This window comes from Myotis nattereri (genome assembly GCF_964212035.1).
Source record: "Myotis nattereri genome assembly, chromosome: 11".
Classification (NCBI taxonomy): Eukaryota; Metazoa; Chordata; class Mammalia; order Chiroptera; family Vespertilionidae; genus Myotis; species Myotis nattereri.
This window is the reverse complement of record NC_138086.1, coordinates 55,065,494-55,087,851: the sequence shown is the minus strand read 5'-3', so window position 1 is coordinate 55,087,851 and position 22,358 is coordinate 55,065,494. Positions and strand designations below refer to the sequence as shown.

Genomic DNA, 22,358 nt, shown 5'->3' with positions numbered 1-22,358 from the left:
CATGAACCTAAACCCTGACCCTCATCCCACACTCCAATCAGGCTCTGAAAGGTCACGCCACTAGCTTGAGGCCAGGCAGCCACTAGCTTGAGGCCAGGCATTGCATTCCAGCATGGGTGACACAGCAGAGATCAAAGCCAAGAAAGCCCCCCTCCCCCTCAGGGGCTCGGGTGCCTGGGCGAGTCAGGGCCGGATTCTGATCAGCCCAGCCTCCACTCAGAGCACTTCCCCCAAAGCCACCCGATGTTGCTGCAGTGTCTTGGGTAATTGTTTAGATGATTCTCCAAGGCAGCTTTTTCATTAGCCCCTAGAGTTTATGGTTTTAGAGTTAGAGTAAAGCACAAATATTAATTTTAAAGTCTATCCAGCACCTGGATAAACTGGGTCAGCGTATTTTTTCTACATGACTGTTAAGAAAAAAGAAGTCTTTAATGAGAGTACAGAACAAAAGTCCTGCCCCTTAGGGACACGTAAATAGTAGGAAATTTGTGGCACCACGGTTTCTAGTACTACAGGAGCCAGTTATCACACTGCTTCCTCCGGCAGCCCAGCTTGAACAAAAACACCATCTTCACACTCCTGAGCACCAATGCTGCATCCCTTTCCTTTAGCCAGCAGCTTCCTCTGCACCACCACCTTGGGGTTCTCTTTCCTGTTTATAATAACCTCATTCTATTACCATGCATACTGAGAAAAACACATGTCAGGTTTCTTTCCCCCCCTTAGAAATAATCACAAATCCAGGAAGCCATCGAGGTTAGTTTGGAAAGTATTAGAGTCCTTTGTGTGAATACACAAAAAGAAGAGGGCGAGAGAATATCATAAAACTGCAGAGCCCATAGTGGCTCATGATACAGTCTCCCTAGTGCAGAGTTAGTATTCCTTATTGTTACCACCTCTGCCAGTGGTTTTCTTGAGATTTAGTTAGAAGTCCTCCAAAATAACAGTACACCTAACAATTGTTGTTTAAGTCTTCATCCAACCTAAAAATAAGTTGACACAAGAAAAGACATCATTTTACATCTTTCACAGACCTAAGTAATTATTGTTTTCCTACTGAAATTATTTCCATAAGAGAATTAAAGAGAGCCAAAGGATTAGTCACTAATATTAGTATGCGTGTATTATTCTTCCTTATATGGAACCATTACATGTTTCCTTTCTTTTTTGACACAAACTAAAAAAAAGATACACCTGATATTAAAAATCAAGAAATAATGGGAGCACTGTCTCCTTGGCATTTGCCAAAAGAATGGTTCATTCAGTGAGTTACCTAAACCTTTATTTTCAAAGTTAGGTAGTTAACAAATATGACTATCAGAACATTTCTTGGCGTTCTTCACTTAACACATGCCAAACTTAGAACAGGCAAAATCATCCCGGTTGGCATTTCACTGGCCAAAAGATACTTGTTAAAGAGACCCTTGGCCTCAATATAGACATTGGAGTGAGCTAACAATGAAAAGTATTGTTGTGCAGACTCTGCTAATCTTGGTAGATTTTATATTTTAAAAAGCTAGGAATTCTTCGAAATCATGTGTTTCCCCCCTAAAAGGTACAAAGAAAAAATGCTGTGGAAACTCTTAATGACAACCACAATCCTGTGTTAAAATGATTCGTGTTCATCCGATTATTAAATCCCTGAGTTGTATCTCTCAGGTTTAACTGCTTCAGCAATGTCTTTATTACACTTACCACAAAAGTAAAAGGAAAAAAAAAAAAAAAGGAAGTCCAATTGGATAAAAGTCAAATTAAGAGAATAATGAGTCCCAGAAATTCCTTTAAGATGTAGGAGATCAGGTTCCACGTCTGAATATTTACCCAGACATTTCACTTGCAAAATAAACATCACAAAGAATTTCCTCCCCATTTTCTTTTCTAGCTGTTTTGGCTATTTATATATCAGCTATTTTTGGATAATTTCAAATCATTTTGTACAAAATATTCTAGTAAGTTTATGTTTTTCTCTTCCATTGTTTCTTTTTATGTCCATTACCAACTTTCCTACTTCCACCAATTCTGAAGATACTGGTTTGTAATCTCCAATTTAGCCTTGTAATGTCACATTTTATACATTACTTGAGAACAAGAACATACCATCACAGTGTTCTTTAAAATATACTCTATCACATTTATGATTTTTAAAGTTGACATACTGAGGAAAGCATACCTTTGAATAAAATCATTTCTAGATCCAGTATGGTTGGCCATAAAATTACCACCAATATTTACTTTTAAAATATTTATTTTATAGTTTTCTTGGGGGGGGGGGCATTCTCCCTTTATTTTATTATTAGTATAATTAAAAAAAATTCTTTATTGTTTAAAGTATTACTGTTCTCCCTTTAAGGCTCTCCATTTTCTGGCTTGCCTGTCCTAATTCACCAATCCTTCTAAGATTCCCTTCAAAATTTCACTTTCTCCAGGAATCAGCCCTTCACTGAGCTCTCCACCCTTGTGTCTGCAGTGCTTTGGTTGGGGACTGGAGAAGGCTCTGTGGAGGAGGGGCCATTGGAGCGGAGAAGGATTTGAGTAAAATTTAATATGCAGAAATGGGTGGAGGAGGGCATTCCAGGAGCAAGAAGCAGGGTGGGTGGGTAGAAGAGTAGCAACATTGTTGAAATTAGAGCTGAAAGATTGGCAGGAGCCAGACAGCCACTTAAACATGCCAAGGGAAGTCCTTAAAGGTGCCTACGCTCTGGGCTGACCTAACCAGGCAGAGCTGTAGGATGATTCCTTTAGTCCCTATGGTTTCAGGGCTGGCCTGTCTCCCGGAGGATAGTCTAAGCTTCGAGGACAAAGACCAGTGAAATCCTTTGTGACTCACTGAATATAACAGAGGAATAAGTTTCTTATTCATGTAAAAAATAATGTCAATCCTGAGATATAATTACTAGAATTATGTGTTCATGACAGTCTTTCTTTACTTTTAAAGATAAATTTTATCTTCCAAAATGTAGCAAGATAGTCAATCTCATGGCAAATACTAATATCTATTCAATTTTACTCTGAATTGATTTATCAGCTAGGCCCATAATTATGTTATTCATATATTTTCCAACTGCAAAAATAGGATTGGTCCTAAAAATAACAATTCCTTTTTGTATAACATTTACAGTCCACAGGGCATCCTCAAGGATTCTCAAAGTCACCCTATAAATTGGGTTAACGCCCTGTTTTATAGATGAGGAAACTGAAAGCAAGAGAGATTGCCTTGGAAAATAAACCTCACCCTGGAGGTTGGAGCCTTGATTTTCCCAGTTCCCTGGGGTGCTTGACTGTCTCCCAGGGACCATCCATAACTATTTCCCACTTGGTCAGAAGAGGCTACTTAATGGGACTGCTTTACTCTACCAATCCACACACCAGGGAGAGACTTTACTCAGAAGTGGATGAATGTAGGTTTCAGGGCTGCTTTGTCTGCGGACTCTAACATAATCCCACCATAGATCACCACTTGACAAGAGCTATAAGCTCCCATTTTCTAGGGTAAATGTATTCATTGGGAAGGTGAATGCTACCTTTTCCTTCCTATTGCAGACATAGCTTCCTATTTTTAATTACTGGAACAGTTTTATTATACTGAGACAAGGGGCATCTGCTTAGGGTTTTAAATTCCACAGTGACATATCCTATATAATAAAGAGCTAATATGCTAATTAGACCAAACAGCCAGACGACCTTCCGGACAAACCCGGGGCTGCGAGGGCCAGCCGAGGCAGCTGGGGCTGCGAGGGCCGGGCCCCTTGCACGAATTTCGTGCATCGGGCCTCTAGTCTAATATAAACATGAGTCTAAACTGGATTCATACTAATGTGCGCTTCAACCTCACCTGGCAGTGATGCTGGGTTCGCTACACTGCCTTTAGACACCATGAAGACTTGACTTTGAAGCTGAATTAAATAGTCTTTAAAAACCCTTGAAACAAAGCCTAGGAAGGCATGTTATAAATGATACACAAATTTTACATGTTGGGTTTGGAAACATTGACATTCAATAAGTTTGAGACCTAATAAAAGAAACTTAAATATCAAGAAGTGTATGCTATGAAGCTGTAAAAATCCAGAAAGTGGGTGACAAAGTAAGCATTGAGTCAAGCAAGCCCTGAGTCAGAATCTGGCGGGCACACTCTGCTGTGAATCTGGCCCTGGTTTTCCTATATTAATATACTTATTCTAACAATGCTGATATTGCTCACAACCATGGTGGTGCACCCTTTGTTTTTGGAAATGCCTTCTGACTTGGTTTATGAGACACAGAAGAAAATCAGTATCTCCACTTCATTCACATCTTGATTTTTCTCAGTTAAACGAAATATAGTTACAACCCTTGTTCAGACTTGTCTGAATACTTTGTCAGTTTCCAAAAAAGATTAGCTGCCAGTAAGATATTTATCTGCCTGTGACCAAGCACTGAGAAATGCCACCTACTTTTGTTTTGTGGAGAAGTTAAAATGTAATGTGAACAGTTTATAGAAATGCATTGTTCACAAGATAAGTCTCTGGTAGATTTAGGTGTAACTGTTTTCAGATTTAAATGAATAATTGCATAAGCTAAACTCCAAGTATAAAGAGCATTTGCATTCAAATTACTTTCTTATGCTTTGTTAAAAAACTACAACAATTTTTCAGAGGCTGTAATACTTCCAAATTTTACTTTAAAAACTTCATTATGGAAAATGTCAGCCATATCCAAAAGTAGAGAGAGCAATAGAATGAAGCCAATGAATTCATTGCCCAGCTTCCATCACAGTCAATGGTGTCTCATCTGCTAGTATACCCTTACTCAGTCCCTGTCCCCCACTGTCACAGAATTATACTGAAGCAAATCTCAGATGTCATATCATTCCCTCCTTAAATAATTCAGTACATATTTTAAGAGATAGGGAATCTTTTAAAAATATAGCCATATTATTTTCACACCTAAAAGAAAGTAAAATTCTTTAATATCATCAAATATCCAATCACTCAAGAAATATACCCAAATCTAAGAAAGTCAAATGTCAAAGAAAAACATTACTTCAAAAGATGTAATACTCAAAAATGAGCAAGCTACTCCCCTTCAAGAAAAAGGGAACAGCATTCTCTTATAGCAGAGAGCTGAAGGTCAGGGGCTATAGGGGGGAATCCAGGAATGGTATGTACAATTTGTAACATATGCATATGAAAATTTTTTTTTCTTGGTTGATAGCATTCATCAGAATGTCATCATCAGAATGTCAAACAGCTTGAGACTGAAAACATTTAAAGAACTTCTGCCCTTGGTTATGATTGCGTGATTGTGCCAATCACTTCACTGTGTCTGTAAGAATTAGTCAAATAGGGAAACAAATCCATCTAAAATAACCGCGATCAAACTGAATTCAACTCAGCATTCACTGAGCATACAGTAGATGCAAGACAATGGGTTACATTCTTGATAAACAAAAGTAAATTAGTTCTAGTGAATTTATAGTTTAGAAGGAGAGGGGATTCAACAGATTAATATAGCTATAATAGAATGTCATGAAAAAGATGCCTGCTGTAGGTATACTCATGGGGATCCAAATGAAAAAGCAATGATGTTACTTGGGGGGGGGGGGGGGGGGGAGGACGACAACCAGGGGTCATAAGATAGAAGAGAGTTGTAGAAGATGTCAAGAACTGTACCATCAACTCCTGTCTGAAGATCTTCCTTACACCCCTAGCATGAATAAATGTGTTCTGTACCCCACTCACTGGGTAGGGTGGGAGAGGTGCTTATGAAACTGGCGAGAAGAGGTTAATGTAACTAGTATTTAGAAACTGAACAATTCTTTAGATCTGGAGAGGAGAGACTCCATGAAGAGAGAAGGGAAGCATTCCAGGAGGAGAAAGAGCAGGAGCGAATGAGTGGAAATTACTGGCATGGTAGGGAACCAGCAGCGTGGTGGCCTTCCAGCAGCGTGTGGGTGGGGCTGGCTGACTGGAAATGCCTGCTGGGACCAGAAGCTGGAGCCTCCCAGGCCAGAACTGAGCCTATATTCTGTGCCCAGAGAAAAGCCATCAACACATTTTCACTGAACTGGTTCTATCTTTACAGAGTATGTCTCACCCTTAGGCGGATGGGTGCCCAAAGTTTATTGAACTGGTGGTGCCTTGAATTAGCTGGATGGGGTGAGGTGAGAGAGAAGCAGGCTATTCAGGAATCAATTGCAATAAAGCCAGGAGAGGTCCAGAGTGACAGTTGTAGAAAAGAGATGAGGGGACATTTCAGACATTTTAGAAATCATTATTTTTTAAAAAGTGAAAAAAGAAACATAAGCAAGACCAAAGCATCATAAAAATTCTATTACATAGTGCAGAACAGTGTTAGTATGGTCCCATTTCTGGAAAGAAAAAAAAAAAGCTATAAAATGCAAAATACCATAGGAAAGATATGGAAGAAATAGATACCACTGGTTGTAGGGCATGGAAAAAGGATTGGCAGAGGTAGGAGAGAGATTGTCTCTCTGGTAGGCTGAACCACATGATTACCTATTGGCCAGTTAAAAGAATATATAATTTCTTCCTTACTGTCAACCACATAGGCAGAAAATTGGAAAAAGAGAACAGGTTTTAGAGACAAGAGAGAGGTTCCATTCTAGCTCTGACTCTTCCTAACTGTGGGGCATGGACAAACTAAGTTCTTTTATTTTCTGTCCTCTTATTTGCAGAAATAGAGATAATACTGGCTAATTCCTGGGTCACTGTAACAATATTTAAAAGAATCCTACACAAAGCATCTGGTACAATAACTAGCATAGACTAAATACTCAATAAGTAGCAGCTATTTTATTATCAACAAAATTTCCTTGATATGAGTATAGTCTTAGAATAATAAAAGTTCCTCGATCTAGTTTCAGGTGTGCTCATTAGCTAATCTTATTCCTACATTAAAAATTTACATTGTACAAAACGACTAATGTAATCCATCAGATGAGCACTATCCATTACATACCTGTTTCTAGAAATTTAAACTTAACATTATTTACCTGCCTTTCTACGTAGAGGTTAGTTTTTGTCTTTAAATGCTACTGACACTATATTTACTGAAGTCGTGTATGCACAGAGGACTACTAAATACAAACTAGATGCCACAGGGCACCAAGAAAGAATAATAAGTCGCTACCCTCTAAGAACTGACAAACCTCAGTGAGACAAACAGGTGTGACCTTCAAGTAACCATGTCCCAGATCTGGCAGAAGAGATGGAAATACTGGCAATGAAGCACCCAATTCTGGCCATGCATTTGCTGTAAGATGTCAAGTCACATGTTAGGAGAAGTTCACTCTGCAAACATTTTTTTCAGGTGGGTTTCCTCTGTATAATACTATGGTTAAAATCAATTGAGACTGTGGCAGCAACAGCATCCTAAGTGTTACAAAATAGTGGTCACTCTCAAAAGTCTTACTACACATTGTCTGAACAGTCACATCATTATTAAAGCATCATCAAACAAAAGTTTCTTTGTTATAGGTTGAGATGAATAATTGCAAACCATTTTCATGTGAGATGTTCTGGCTCAGATTTGCCCCAGCCTGTAAAATGAAGAAGCCTTTGCAAAGAAAATAGCTGGGGTTTAAGAAATATTTTTGTGAAAGGCAGGAAATAATGATAAACATCTTCCAGAATTTCGGAAGTGTTGGTGAATGCTTCAAAAAAAAAAAAAAAGAAAAGAAAAGAAAAAAAGGCGTAAGGCCTGGGGAAAATGCATTTCACTTCATACACAGCACTGTGGGGAGAAAGAATGGTGGGATGGATAACAAAAGCCATTCAGATCATTATTCAAATATTTCTCTTTGCAGCAGATGGGTCTTGAGAGAAACACCAATACCAGGCTGTAGAGAAACAACGACATAACATACCCACTAATTTCTAAAGCTCGTACTGATGCTGTAAATGCTATGGATGTGCGCCTTGGAGGGATGAGCGGCTTCATACTAGCCAGCAGGTCTATCTCCTGAGCCACCAGAAGGTCCACACTTGTATCTACGCCCCTAGCTACCCTGTGCTCGAAGCCCCAGGGTACATATTACAGTGGAGGACGGGATCAAGACGCTCATCCACAGCTATGCACAGGCAGCAGCACCAGTTTAATATCCGTCCTCTTCCTTTCCCCTCCCTAATTCCATAAATCTCAAGATCCGAGTTACAAAGAGACTGGGAACTCCAGCAGAGCGCCGAGGCCCTCCCTCCCCTCCCGCCAGGCCCTCCCTCCTCCAAGGAGCATTAGTGCCGTGCAAATTGCTTCCAAACATCCTTCGCAGGCACCGCAGGGCGAACCAGACCCGGTTTTCTTTGGCAGCTTCCGCGGAGGCCAGAGGAGATGACAAGTGGCGTGCGTGCGTGTGTGGTGGTGGCGAGGGGGAGGCTTGCCCAAAGATAGCCACCTTCTCCCTGCCCAGCCCACCCCTCGCTCCCAGCCTCAGCCCCGGCCTCCGGAATCCGCATCTGGCGGCGCCACGCACGAGACGATGCGCACCCGCCACTTCCACCGCGTGGCGGGCCCCCACCCATTCGCGGTCCCCGGGTCTCCCCGAGCGGCGGGTCTTTACTCCGCGGCACGGATACACGGGAAGCGAGGTCCACGGGGTGGAGGGGCTGCTTCCCCACCGAGCAGCAGGAAGCCGCCCCAGCAGGCACATGCTTCCTCCCGGCCCGAGGGGAAGCCCCCGGGGGCGACGACCGCGCTTCCCGCAGCCTCTCCTGCTCCCCCGGCCCCCCCGGGGTTGCTCCTCACCTGTCCAAGAAGGTAGCGGCGACGCGCGAGGCTGGGAGCTGCGGCGATTCCGGCAGCGGCAGGGGCGGCAGCAGCACTGGCGGCGGCAGACAATGGAGGAGTGAAGGACGGACACATTGACATCGACACACAGAGCCCGGCGCAGCCCCGCCTCCCGGCCCGCCCCGTCCCGCCTCCCAGCCCGCCCCTGGCTGGGGCCGCACCACTTCTTAGGTAATGGAGGGGGGGTGGCGAGAGCCGGACACCTCTAAACGCCCCATGCAGCCACTGCCGAACACAGAACTGAGAGCTGGATAATTTAAATATTGCGGGATCCTAAAGATAGGAGGCAGACAGGTTGGAGGGTGGAAAACGTGTGAGAATTCAACTCCCCCCTCTGGTTTTTGCCACTTGGTTTTGTCTTCCCTGGTTCCTCCAATGGGAGTCTTTGGCTGCCGCCTCCGGAAGCTCCTCCCACTGGCTGGGCCAATAACGCGCGCGAGAAGGCGGGGCCTGCGGAGCCGTCCCCCCCCCAACCCCCCCACCCCCCGGCTCGCCCGAGCTCGCGGGCTGCTCGCCTGCCCGCGGGAGAGGAGAGAGAATTCGAACGCTTCCCGGCGTCCTGGTCTCGCGCTGCCCCTCGGCGGCTAGCGTCCCTCACACAGACACCGCGTTTCCTCTCCACACTCGCCGAGAAACAACAGCCTCCAAGCTGGCGGGAGCCATGGTTCACATCAAGAAAGGCGAGCTGGCCCCGGAGGAAAAGGCGCTGCTGGAAGTCATCGGAAAAGGTACGGGCGCTGGGCTGCGACGGAAGCGCTGCCCGCCCGGCCCGCAGGCGTGGCGGAGCGCGGGCCCAGCGGACCCCGGGCTGCGGGGCTGCGAGGACCGGGAATCAGCGTCTCTCCCTTTGATGTTGGCGGGTTGTGGGAGCGGAGAGCTGGGGCGGGACCCGCACGGCTGGGACCGTAGTGGAGGTTGCCGAGGTCCGAACCCGGCATCTGCTTTGGGAAAGGCACACACGCCCAGGCCCCAGCTCCGTTACAGCGAGCCGCCCCGGGGCGTGGGTTCCAGAGCGTTCATCCTCCCGCTCTCCTAACGGGGCTGGGACCGCCGTCCTTCCGGGCGACCGTGGCCCGGAGGTCGCAGGTTCTCGGGCTGGAGCCCAAAGGGCCGTTTCGACTTCCGGAGGCCGAAAGGTCTGGATTCCTGGGCCGTGCCCGCCCCGCCGGGGGTGCAGGGCGCTCCTAAGGGGAAGGGCTCTTTCTCCGGGCGCTAAACTAGTTTTGCAAGTTGCCCCTCGGAGTCGGCTGCGCGCAGGGCCGCCCTGGCTTCCTTCTGGGAGCCCCCGCCGCCGCCGGAGCCCTGAGCGGGCGGGGAGGGGAGGGGCCGGGCGCCCCCGCCTCTGAGCGCCCTCTGCGCGGCCGCGGCCTTCCAGGCGCGCTTCCGCGCTTTCCCTTCCCCTCCCGCGACCTGTGTCCCGCTTCCGCCGCCCGGTGTCCTGGGGAGGGAGGCGCAGGCCCCGGAACAGCTAGAAGCCATGTTTCCCCCTCCTTCCCAAGTGGATGTCCCAGAGGAGTTCCCTGCCGAGTCCCATTACCTGGCAGGTGACATCAGCGTGACTGTGTGGCTCCTGCACGCTCACGGCGCAGGGATGGGGGTGCGGGAGGCCGCGGGCTTGGTTTGTGGGGTTTTCTGCTCAAGAAGGAGCAAGCCAGCCCTGACCGGTTTGGCTCAGTGGATAGAGCACCGGCCTGTGGACCCAAGGGTCCCGGGTTCGATCCCAGTCAAGGGCATGGACCGTGGTTGCGAACACATCCCTAGTGGGGAGTGTGTAGGAGGCGGCTGATCGATGTTTCTCTCTCATCGGTGTTTCTAACTCTCTATCCCTCTCCCTTCCTCTCTGTACAAAATCAATAAAATATATTTAAAAAAAAAAAAAAAAAGAATGAGCAAGCCTGTCCCCTGCAGCGACCGATCATTGGAGCTTCCCAGTTTCGATCCTTCTGTCTTTCTAATTGCCAGGTCCAAATCTGGTTCCCCAGAGAGTATGGCAAATTATTCTTCCTACTGACAAGGACAGTCTGAACGTAAAAGAGAGAGAGGAAAAAATAAATGGGATTTGATCTTAACAGGTGCTGATGAGATGAGCCCACCCCATTCCATCTCAATGTTAAGCCAGCCACAGCTATGTTGATAGTAAGTGTTCTTTGCCTGGGATTGTGGGACATGGAGTTGGTGTTTTTGGTTTTGGCTCTCACTGACCTATTTGGCACTGCAGCCTTTCTGTTCGCCTGTCTCTGGGTGCTTTCTCCCCGCGGGACTCAGTTCAGCAAACATGTGAGTTCCAGCTACGTGCCAGGTACAGTGCTGGGCATGACGGAGATAAAGGAGCAACTCACGATCCACCAGGGATGGAAATTTTGTTTTTAAGCGACCCAGAGCGATCACTTCTTTTAGAAGTCTAATCAACTGAGCAGTTTTATAAAGTGGGTCTCCGAAAGGGGCAGGTGGTGGTGGTGGGGATCCTTGGATATCTTCTTAGGCGTCCACCAGTTTTTATTTTAAAGATTAAATACAAGAGAATAAATGTGACTGTGATGGGGCGAGTACTGTGCTATTGGCGCCTGTGCCTCCAGTTGCACCTCCAGTGCGCAGACGCCGTTTCCCTGATTCTGTTGGCCCAAGCGGCTGAGAAAAGAACGGAGATGGAATAACAACGATTGAATGTTAACATGAGTCAGGCATAATTATTAACACTTTACATGTATTAATACATGTAATCATCATGAGCTAGGAATTATTTCAAAACTACAAAATTGTAAGAGGCAGCATGGGAAGGAGGTTAACTATGAATCTTATCTCAGTCATTGGCTGGTCATGTGGCCTCGGGCAAGGTACTGATTTTGAGCTTCAGGTTCTCCAACCTGTGAAAAATGATACTCACCGCACAACATTATTGTGAGGATGAAATGAGTTAGTATGCGTAAAGGATTTAAAATACTATTTGTATTGGGAGTTATTATGGTAATATGGTAATCTGCACTTTCTAGACAAGAAAACCAGGAACTGAGAAATTTAGATAACTTGCCCCATGTCACATAGGTAATAAGTACCCAAACGGAAATATCATATGGCCCGTAGTCCTAGAAATATGTTGGACTTGAAAACAAACTAAATAGAAAATGAAACCAGCACCATAACAGACCATACCACATTCACTTTGAGAGACAATTTAATTTAAGCAAAATACTATAATCTGTCAAGTTAATTTTAAATGTTACTGATTTTATAGTTTTAAATGCATTTAATTTACAAAATAATTTTTTGGTTCACAGTTGAATAAAGATCATAAGTAAAATTTTTATTTGTACTCATTAAAAGCATTTTTAAAGGAGATAGGTGTTTTTAATTTTTCCCCCTTCACTACATTTCTCAACTTTGAGAAGCACTAGATTAGTCAGTACTAGCACTTGGAACTCACAGTACATTTTTATCCAAGTGTGACCTGTCATCTTGGTCATTGTGAAATAAACTCCGCATAGTTTTGAGTGTCTTCCTTCTGTCAGTCACTGCCTCTAGAAGTTAAGCAGACTGTAAGTGGGACTTAGAGTCAAATACCCTGCAGTGCCTCTGGACACTTTTAGAACAACTTCTTCTGAGTGAATTCACATGCTAGGTGTTCGCAGACTGTTAAAATGCCTGGAAGTTCCAGATGAGATGAGAAGCTGTTTCCTACATACCCATTTAAATCATAGTTAGTGACAGCATCCATTTTGCGACATTTAAGAAGAGAAAATTAAAATCACTGAAGAGCACTGAACTGCTTATAACTTGTAGATTGACCCATTCTTCTAACTTCTGATATTCTTTTCCTTAAGCACTGAGGAAGCACTATTTTTTCATGACTTGTGTAAAAGTAGCTATGAAACAAGCTGGATAATAAGGTTTATTCTATCAGTTTTATTGAGGTATGATAAATGCTGCACATTTAAAGTGTACACATTTTAAAATCAGTTTTTGACTTAAGTACACATCCATGAACCCATCATTACAGTCCAGATAATGAACAGTTCCATCACCCCACTAGGTTCTTCAAGCCTTTTTATAATCTCGCTTCCTCTGCCACTGTCTCCAGGCAACCTCTGATAGGTTTATGTCTCTACTGATTAAATTTTTCTATTCTAGAATTTTATATATAAGTGGAACCATACAGTAAATTATCCCCTTTTTTTATGACTTCTTTCACTTAACATGATTTTGAAGTTCATCTATGCTGTACCAATAGTCTGTTCCTCACTTTCTTCTTTTATTTCATTGTTTGGATATACTGCTGTTTGCTTATCTGTTCACTTTGGTGTACATTTCAGTTCCCGGTTTTGGACTGTTAAAGGAAGATCCTGCACTAAGTTCCTGTGCAGTGAATAATATTATTTCTAGTATCTTTATGGCTTAGAAAGATTCAGGTCTTCTAATAATCATAGTTTAGAGTCCAAAGAAAACATTAACAAATATATAGTTACCATTAACTCAATGACTGAACAGGTTATGAAACCTCTGTGGGTTTTATTGTCTTCATTTATTAAAAAAATAGCTCTTTAGATATTTTGATTTTTAGGCAGTGATTCATAATCCCAATTAAAGGCCATTTAGTTACAAAGCCTAAAAATAGATACTAGTATGAGAACTTTTAGAAAAGGCACACTTCAGTAAATTTACTGTTTCAAAAATATATGTTATAATTAGAAGTCTTTACTTTTAAAATACATTTATAGCTATATATCTATAATTAAATCTAAATGCATGTATTATTTTTAAAATTTAGACACTTTAAATATTTTAAACATGATTTTACTTACATAAACACACGATAGCAACTAATAAGACAAATAGTATTTCAACTACCTAACTTGAATCGTAGATTCCTTAAAACATCTCTTTTGGGGATTCCACTAAATGACTGAATACCATGCATACCCAAATCTCATGGTCATCTGATAGATTACTAGAAACAGAAATGTTCAAAAATTTTTTTTGTTTCTCCTTTTTTTTTTTTTTTTTTTTACTACATATGCTTATCTTCATTAAGAGATTAATGGTTCCAATCTAGATATTAGAAATGTCACAGTGAATTATATTGTGCTGCTCTGCATATAAGATAACAAGAGCATCTAGATCAAGCATGTCAAACTCAAAGGCTAACACGGTCCAGATGAACGAGGCATGCAACCCGTGGGCCGCGAGTCTGACATGCCTGATCTAGATGATAGGCACTGAGGATGTATCTGGGCCAGGCATGAGGACAAGACTTTAATCCTCCTCTGAACCCTACGGTCTGAACCCTACGGGATGGCTACTATCTACTTCACAGATGAGGAAATTGAGGGCTTCACGGACTTGTTCAATTTCACAGTAGTCCTGTGGTATGGTAGAAAAGAGGGCAGTAACAGCGAAAACATCTTTATTAGCTCCATCTCTTCTCGCTAAAATGCTGGTCTGTCAGATAAGTTGATCATCATGCCCTAATGAGGCCGGTTGGCTTGTGTTTTCTTCTTTGGTTGAGCAACTTGAAAAATTTCTCAAAAGGAAAACAAATCATTAAATATTACTTTCATCAATTATAAGTCTGTTAATTTTTGTCTCCATCGAAGATAATTGTTGGCTCATTTCATATCTCCCTTATAGTGATGTACCTCCCCATCTTAAGAGTTTGTTAAATCAGATTTAATATATTTCTTTCCCAGAGTAAAGCAATTCATCTTTTAAACTTAATTGCAAAATACTGTTTGAGGATCTACTGTGGACAGTAAGGAATGAAAAAAGTAAAAATCATTCTGCCTGAGCCCTGGGTTTCACATTTCTGTGCTATTCTAGACTATCACTAGTTTCCTACTAATGCCATTAAATTAGGAACACCAAATTAGAAATCATCAAGTTTTTCCTCTTTGAATATTTTGCACATCTATTTTCCATGATATGTTTTTATTCTCTATACTAGAGGCCCGATGCACGAAATTCGTGCAAGGGGCTCAGGCCCTCGCTGCCACGGCTTCATCCAGATGGTCGCCTGGAAGGATGTCTGGTCTAATTAGCATATTATGCCTTTATTATTATAGAAGCCAAAACCATTTCAGAAAAAAAATTCTCATCCTGGTCCCTGCATTTCAGAAGGCTCACTGGTATGCAGTGGTGTGTGTGCGTGCCTCACATTTTATTGGTTATTTTTAATCACTCCCTAACAGGACAGATTTAACTTAGATTGTTGGCCGTTGAGCTAAACAGTTTATAAAATCATTGGTCTGTTCTCTAATGTGAGCCAAATGTTTACAACTGTAATCTGTATCCTCCCCTAATACCTGGCAGGCCTTGACATGCTCACAATCCCTATAGTATTCTTCCTTTACTGCAGAATCATCTCCTGATCAGATGGAAAATAACCTGTTATTCCTTGGAGGCCAGTGGGATTCAGCTGGAGCATCTTCCTCAAGTAACACTGGGGTGTGGGAGTTTTTATTATTTTAATTCCACTCTACAAATATTTGTGAAAAAGGCTCTGATAGGAAGTCACATGGATGGATAGGTTCCATGTGCTTACATGCTGGGAGGTTTTCCCCTCTCATTTTGTGACCCTGCAGATGGGGTATGGGGTCAGACAATGCACTATTGACAAAATAGCTGCTGTCACAATCCAGGGACTTGGAGATGATTCACTTGACATTTCGCCAGCAGATCTATTTCTCTTCTCAGTCAAGGAGACATTTCTCCATCTATTCCATGTTGGTGAACAGCAACCGTATGACTTGCCGTAGAAACAGGCCAGGGAGAGAGAAGCATGCTTATCTTTATTCTGTAGTCCATCTTTCACTGGAAGACTAGCAGAATTTAGCACATTCTTGAACTGTAATTCCAAAGTTAAAGAGAAAAAATAACTCTTAGTGGGTGCTGTTCCTATTTTATGTCCTTTTGGAAGAGAGGCTTATCTCATCCTTTCTCCCTGAGAACATTCAGTTTCATTGTTCTCTTCCCAGTCAAACCAGAATTGTTTTGGCAGAATATGTGGCTGACTCTCATTTATGATGATGATAATAGCAACATTCTCTCCTGCAGCTACGTGCTTCTATCATATGCCTCACAGAAGACTGGAAAAACCTGACAGTTGTGGCCTAATTACACCTGGTTTTCAAATGTACAGAGGACTGACCTTCAGGATTACATCAGAGGACTTTCAGTATGAGGGCACTTTTATGTAGTACCAGCCTTTAAAGATATGTTTACCTAAGCCTTTCCAAACCAAGAGTTCTATTATAAGCATGCCATCAGTTCGCAGGGCCTATGGTGACCAAGTACATAAATAGTGATTATATGTTTAACTCCAATTATTACATTGACTGGTATTTAAATGATGGGTTGGACTAGATGCACTTTAAGATTTGTTTCAGTATTAAGAATCTTATGCTTTGTGGTTATTGTATTACTGCCAAAAGGAAAATGTGGCTGATTTAATGTACTTTAAGATCAGTGGGAATAAAAATAAGATGGGGCTATTTTAGTTTCTATAAATTTTTTATTCTGGATAATTACTTTGTGGAATAAATAGTGTGTGAGTGATACTCCTTAACAACCTAACCTGACTAATCTTAATTTTACAGATAAGCCTTTAATTTATTTCTTCAATGTTAGATTTTTTTCTATTCTAGTGATAAGTAACCTTTTATTTATTTATTTACTTATTTATTTATTTACTTATTTATTTAATAGGTACTGTCCAAGAAGCTGGAACATTATTAGCCAACAAGAATGTTCGTGTCAACTGTTTGGATGAGGTAAAATTTTTAATGAAGTGTCTTACTACCTGTGAGAATGGACAATATATAAAATCTAATAAGAATTGTTTTTCTAGAATTTGTTCTCAAGTTATGCTTATACCTAAACCAAATGTAAGCACACAGGCCACAGAAAACAAATAAGCATGTAAAAACATGTTTAATTGTATTAGTAATCAAATAATTGCAAATTAAACCAAAATTATATCATTTCTTGTGAAATGTGGGAAACAGTGGACTTTTATATGCTAATGAATCCTATATAATACAAGCCTAATATGCAAATTGACTGAATGGCAGAATTACTGGTTGTCAGGGGGCAGAGCTGGCGAGTAGGCGACACCAGGCCAGCCAAGGCGGGTGCCAGTGGGCAGAGGGAGGGGACAGTGACTGGGGGGCGGTGGTGGAGGGGCAATCAGGGAGGGGTGGGGCTGGCTGCTCACTGGCTGGTGCTGTCTCCCCATTGCCCTGCCGGTCACCTCCTGCAAAGGGAGGCCACCAGCGGTGGTGGCGGTGGCGGCAGGGAGATGGGGGGCGGGCCCGGCCGCTCGCCCACCCGCTGGCGCCGGCCCCAATTGCCCATGGGTCGCCTCCCTTAGAGGGATGCCAGACTTCAGCTTAGGTCCGAGGGGAGCAGACCTAAGCTGTCAGGCAGACATTCCCCAAAGGCTCCTGGTCTGCAAAAGGGTGCAGGCCAGGCTGAGGGACCGCCCTGAGTACATGAATTTTCATACACCGGGCCTCTAGTTAGATATAAATTGGCATCACATTCTGGAGAAAATTTTAGAATTTGTGTGATTTTTAAATGTGTGTACCTTTGATTCAGCAACTCTACTTCTAGGGAAAGGTAACTAAACCTACACTGAGCTTTCTAGAACACTTGCTGTCCAAAATAACTCTGAGATGATGGTAAGGTCTATTCTGAGCTGTCCAATCTCTGCCAATATCTGTGTGTGGTTATTCTGTTATACAGCACAGTTCTAGTGCGAGAAAGTTAACTCAGTGGTTTCTCATGCAGAAGGGAAGGGGTTTTGTTAACCCTTGACCTGCACATGTCTAGCAAACTTAATATCACAAAATAAAGTTTAAAGCAAACAAATATTTAATAGGTCAAAAGTCTTTCTTATATATTACATTAATAATCCACCAAGAACATACCAGTCTTAAGCCTTCACTTACGAACTTTAAAGCTTTAATGTTCATAAAAAAAGAAAATTGAAAGGAGAAATTTGTAAGACCACAATAGCACCTTTCAGAAACCAACAGATGAAGTAGGAAAAAAGTAATTCAGAGACAGAAACAGAAAATGTGAATAACCTAATTATCAGTCTGTGTCCTATGTATAAGACAGAAAAAATAGAACATTTTCTTTTTACATGGAACATTACTAATTAGTCTATGTATTATACTATTTTTAAAGGAAATTTTAGCTAATTTCAGACAAATTCACCAAATGCAATAGAATACATTGAAAATGAACAAAAATATGATCAGATAATAAAACATATAACCTGAAATTTAAAAAAAAAAATCTAATTCTTGGGTAGAAGAAGAAATAGAAGTAAAGATTTCCTACTATTTAGAACTGAAAACACTACATCTATCAAAAAATTTGATATGGGAAAAAATACATTGTGTTATGACACAAACGGGTTCAGAGATTGCATAGCAAATGGCATGATTGGAATAGCTCACTGCCTCTTTGGAAAGATGTTCTCTCATTGGTTGACTCTGAAAACCAGTCATTGCTAAGAAGACAGCTGGTAAACAAGAAACACCAAAGAGAAAAACAAAATGAAAGAAATAAAACATTTTTGTTTTTTTAATGAGAAGAAAGGGAATATCTGGAAGCAGGGAACAAATAGATGAATTGTCTAATGTGATTAACAGAGATGACAGTTTAAAACACAAGCATACATAAAAAATGAGGTCAGTTTGTAATATAAGATCCAAAAGCTTTGCACATCTCCTTTGCTCATAAGCACATTATCACATTGTGTTGAAAGCTAAATTTGAAAAAAAAATTATTACTTTTTTTTAGATTATAGGGCAGTTCTGTAGTCTTGGAGTCATTCCCTCAGCCTGAGAACCTGTCACTGTAGGTTGGATTGCTGGGTGACTGAGTGCCCATCTGTACTGTGTCCTTTCTTCCCCACCAGGCTACACACCAGCTTCTGATGTACAGGTTATATCATCCTTTAGGGGTTACCACCCTAATGATCTCCTTCAAAAGGTAATGAGCATATAGTCCATTCCCACTCTCTTAAAGGTGCCTCTGTACATTGAGATTCTGATTACCCACACCCACCCAAACCACTCCCAACATTTAAATACCACATCCTTATAGACACACCCAACTAGGGGACTCTTAAAGTTGGAATCTTAACATTTTTCCATTACTACTCTCAAGAAACTTTGACTACTCCCATTCAGTTGCCTCTTGTACAGCCACCTGAAAGGTCCTACCTTCCCTATAATTCTCACATCAACAGCCCTCTGAAAATATTGATGGCTGTGTTCAAAATAATAATCTGCATTCATCAGGAACAATTCAAATTATGTTAGTGTGCTAAAATTTACAAAGGTAAGAGATTTTGTGTTTTAGAGAGGTTTCCATCCTAAACAACTTAGAAATTCCAGCACTTGTAGAATTTACAGAGTATTCTTGGTTACTGAGAAAATTAACTTACAGGAAACAGCTTGCTCATTTATCTACCAAATAGTATTAGGTACCCAGAACCCAGTATATGTGAGGTTGGTTGTTTTATTGGATATGCAAAAACATGCAGAGACTAATAGGGTAGTCTAGTGTAAATACTACCAACCATTTCTCTGTATTCATACAATATATATATGAACAAATCATGTATATGATCAAAATATAAATGTAGTTTAAGAGAGCATTGTTTTAAAAATGATACCACTATAAAGTACATTCCTGCATCTTGTTTTTCTCATACTTTATTCAATTTTTCCTTTGGTAGGCATTCTATTTGTTTTGAGGTTTTTTTCCTCATTATTATTATTTTTAGTGCATTTGTATCTGCTTGTTCATTTGTTTCCCCAGTAACTAAGAATGTGTGGTAGAGATGAGAGCCCTGGGTTCTGGTCCCTGCCCTGGCCATTTGAGTAGTTATGTGAGGATGAGCAAATCTTCTCTGAGTCTATTTGCTAATCTGTAAAAAAATAAAATAATAAAGTAATAAAACCATCTTTTTTCCTCAGCAGTTTGTGGAAGATCCAAGTGTGAAAGTAAATATAAAAATACTTTATAGATTGTAAAGATAAATTTATTAATACATGTTTGTTTTTAATATAATTGCAGGAATTGCTCATAGGTAACTTAAGACAAATAAGTAAAATTAATACATTTTTTTCTTTCTATTACAGAATGGAATGACTCCTTTAATGCATGCTGCATATAAAGGAAAACTTGATATGTGCAAATTACTTTTGCGACATGGAGCTGACGTAAATTGTCATCAACATGAACATGGATACACAGCCCTCATGTTTGCAGCACTTTCTGGTGAAGTTTTAGTATTTATTCTAATACTAGAGGCCCGGAGCACAAAATTCGTGCACGGGTATGGTCCCTAGGGCTGGCCTGTGATCAGGGCCATCTTCCCGAGCTGCTGACTGTTGGTCCTGATCCCTGCTGCCACCCACCCCAGTTCCCTGTTCGTCAACGGGCGATGGGAACCTGCCAGCCTGGGAAAGTGACCGAGAGGTGGTCAGTGCTCCTCATAGTGACTGGTCAAGCAGTCGTTCTGATCGTTCTGCTATTAGGGTCAATTTGCATATTACCCTTTTATTATATAAGAATATTAGTATTGTTAGTTACCTACACAAATTTATTGTAAGTACATATCCTATCTAATAAAAGAGAAACATGATAATTAGCGTAAGACCGCTACCCTTCCCATTGGCTAATCAGGGCGATATGCAAATTAACTGCCAGCCAAGATGATGGCCGGCATCCAGGCAGCTTGAAACTAACATGAGGCTTGCTGGCTTCAGTGACAGAGGAAACCAACGTTCCCCGACTGCCTTGCCGGCCTCTGAGCCTGCAGTTTGAAACACTGTAACAAATTTAGAAGCTAAACAAAACCCCAGAAACCTGCTTTCAGCAAGCCGGGATCTCAGAGCTGGAGTTATACATTGTTTTGATTATAGAACCGAAACAGACCAGATACCTGTTTTCAGCAGCGGAGGCCTAAGAGCTGGAGCCTTAGAGCTAAAGCTGGCCCAGAATAAAAAAAAAAGAAAGAAAAAAAGGAGCGGTTGGGAGCTTCCGTCACCCGCCAGCCTGAAAACAGCCCTCAGCCCCTCACCCAGACTGGCCAGGCACCCCAGTGGGGACCCCCACCCTGATCCAGGACACCCTTCAGGGCAAACCAGCCGGCCCCCACACGTGCACCAGGCCTCTATCCTATATAATAAAAGGGTAATATGCCTCCCAGCACCGGGATAGCAGAGCCGCGAGGCCTCCTGGCACCGGGATCAACGTGACAGGGGGCAGCGCCCAAACCCCCTGATCGCCCTGTGGCTCTGTGTGTGACAGGGGGTGGGGCCACAACCTCCCTATCGGCCCTGCGCTGTTCGTGACAGGGGAAGGTGCCCCAACCCCCTGATCGGCCCTGCTCTGTGCCTGATAGGGGGGAGCTCCCCAACCCACTGATCGCCCTGTGGCTCTGTGTGTGACAGGGTGCGGCGCCCCAACCCCCCCCCCCCCCACCACCACCACGATGGGCCCTGCTCTGTGTGTGACGGGGTAGAGCCATAACCTCCCCATCAGCCCTGCCCTGAGTGTGACAGGGTGCGGCGCCCCAACCCCCTGATCTGCCCTGCTCTGTGTGTGACAGAGGGCGGTGCCCCAACTCCCCTATCGGCCCTACTCTGTGAGTGACAGGGGGGAGCTCCCCAACCCCCAATGGGCCCTGCTCTGTGCGTGACGGGGTGGCGCCGCAACCTCCCCATCGACCCTGCCTTGAGTGTGACGGGGCGGTGCCCCAACCCCCCAATCGGCCCTACCCTGAGCATAACTGAGGGTGGCATCGCAACCTCCCAATCCGCCCTGCTCTGTGCATGACAGGGGGCGGCACCCCAACTCCCCAATCGGCCCTGCTCTGAGCCCGACCAGGGGCTGCACCTAGGGATTGGGCCTGCCCTCTGCCACCCGGGAGCAGGCCTAAACCAGCAGGTCATTATCTCCCGAGGGGTCCCAGACTGCGAGAGGGCACAGGCCGGGCTGAGGGACCACCCCTTCCCCGCGAGTGCACAAATTTTTGTGCACCAGGCCTCTAGTATATATATACTTTTCAATGAAATGCATTTTTATTATAGTAATTTTAAGGTCAATTCTAAATGGAAAATAATGGTGGGAATTGATTTTTGAAAAATTGTATCTGAAAGGTACAGTTAATTTGTTGATTTCTTTTTAATTTAAATCAATCAATTTTTTGTATTGATAACATACAGTGTGGGACAAAGTAGATTTGCAGTTGTGAATACAGGAAATAGAGTTTATTCTTGTATTGTTGTTAGTTATTGTACTACTTTCCATATGAACAGCGGTAGACCTACTTTTGCCCACCCCGTATACTCTGTATTTTGTGTAGCGTTGAAGAGCTGGATCAGTTATTCCTTTCAAGTTGGTTTTTTTGATGTTGTCTATCTTGTTCTCTTGAGGAAAGATCTGCTCTGCTGGAGCTGTGTGTTTGCATCACTGGCATTTTTCTACTAAATTGGAGGATCTATTTAGAAACTGACTTTGACTCATGTTGCTTATGATTTGCTAAAGAAAGACAGTTGGGA

General features: G+C 42.7%; 2 protein-coding genes across 15 annotated transcripts in view; one reads left to right on the top strand and one right to left on the bottom strand.

The window, feature by feature from the left end:
• Positions 1–10,368, bottom strand: part of BZW2 (basic leucine zipper and W2 domains 2) — a gene marked incomplete at its 3' end in the record, with an annotated part of 55,271 nt that extends 44,903 nt beyond the window's left edge. For 2 of the 3 annotated variants that reach the window (XM_081101938.1, XM_081101936.1), the window contains exon 1: positions 8,740–8,876. Coding sequence is in view for 1 of the 3 variants with exons in the window: in XM_081101935.1 (XP_080958061.1) it covers positions 10,319–10,332 (14 nt within the window). Of the gene's footprint in view, positions 1–8,739; positions 8,877–10,318 lie in introns of those variants that run through there. The other variant, XM_081101935.1, reaches the window with a different exon arrangement.
• The window catches only part of ANKMY2 (ankyrin repeat and MYND domain containing 2), a 33,749-nt gene continuing 20,693 nt past the window's right edge, over positions 9,303–22,358 (top strand). For 4 of the 12 annotated variants that reach the window (XM_081101928.1, XM_081101927.1, XM_081101926.1 and 1 more), the window contains exons 1-3: positions 9,305–9,509; positions 16,477–16,541; positions 19,932–20,070. In XM_081101928.1, coding sequence (XP_080958054.1) covers positions 9,443–9,509; positions 16,477–16,541; positions 19,932–20,070 — 271 coding nt within the window. In that variant the 5' untranslated portion in view covers positions 9,305–9,442. Of the gene's footprint in view, positions 9,510–10,853; positions 10,918–15,127; positions 15,217–15,825; positions 15,988–16,476; positions 16,542–19,931; positions 20,071–22,358 lie in introns of all 12 variants that reach the window. The other 8 variants (XM_081101924.1, XM_081101932.1, XM_081101931.1 and 5 more) reach the window with 8 other exon arrangements.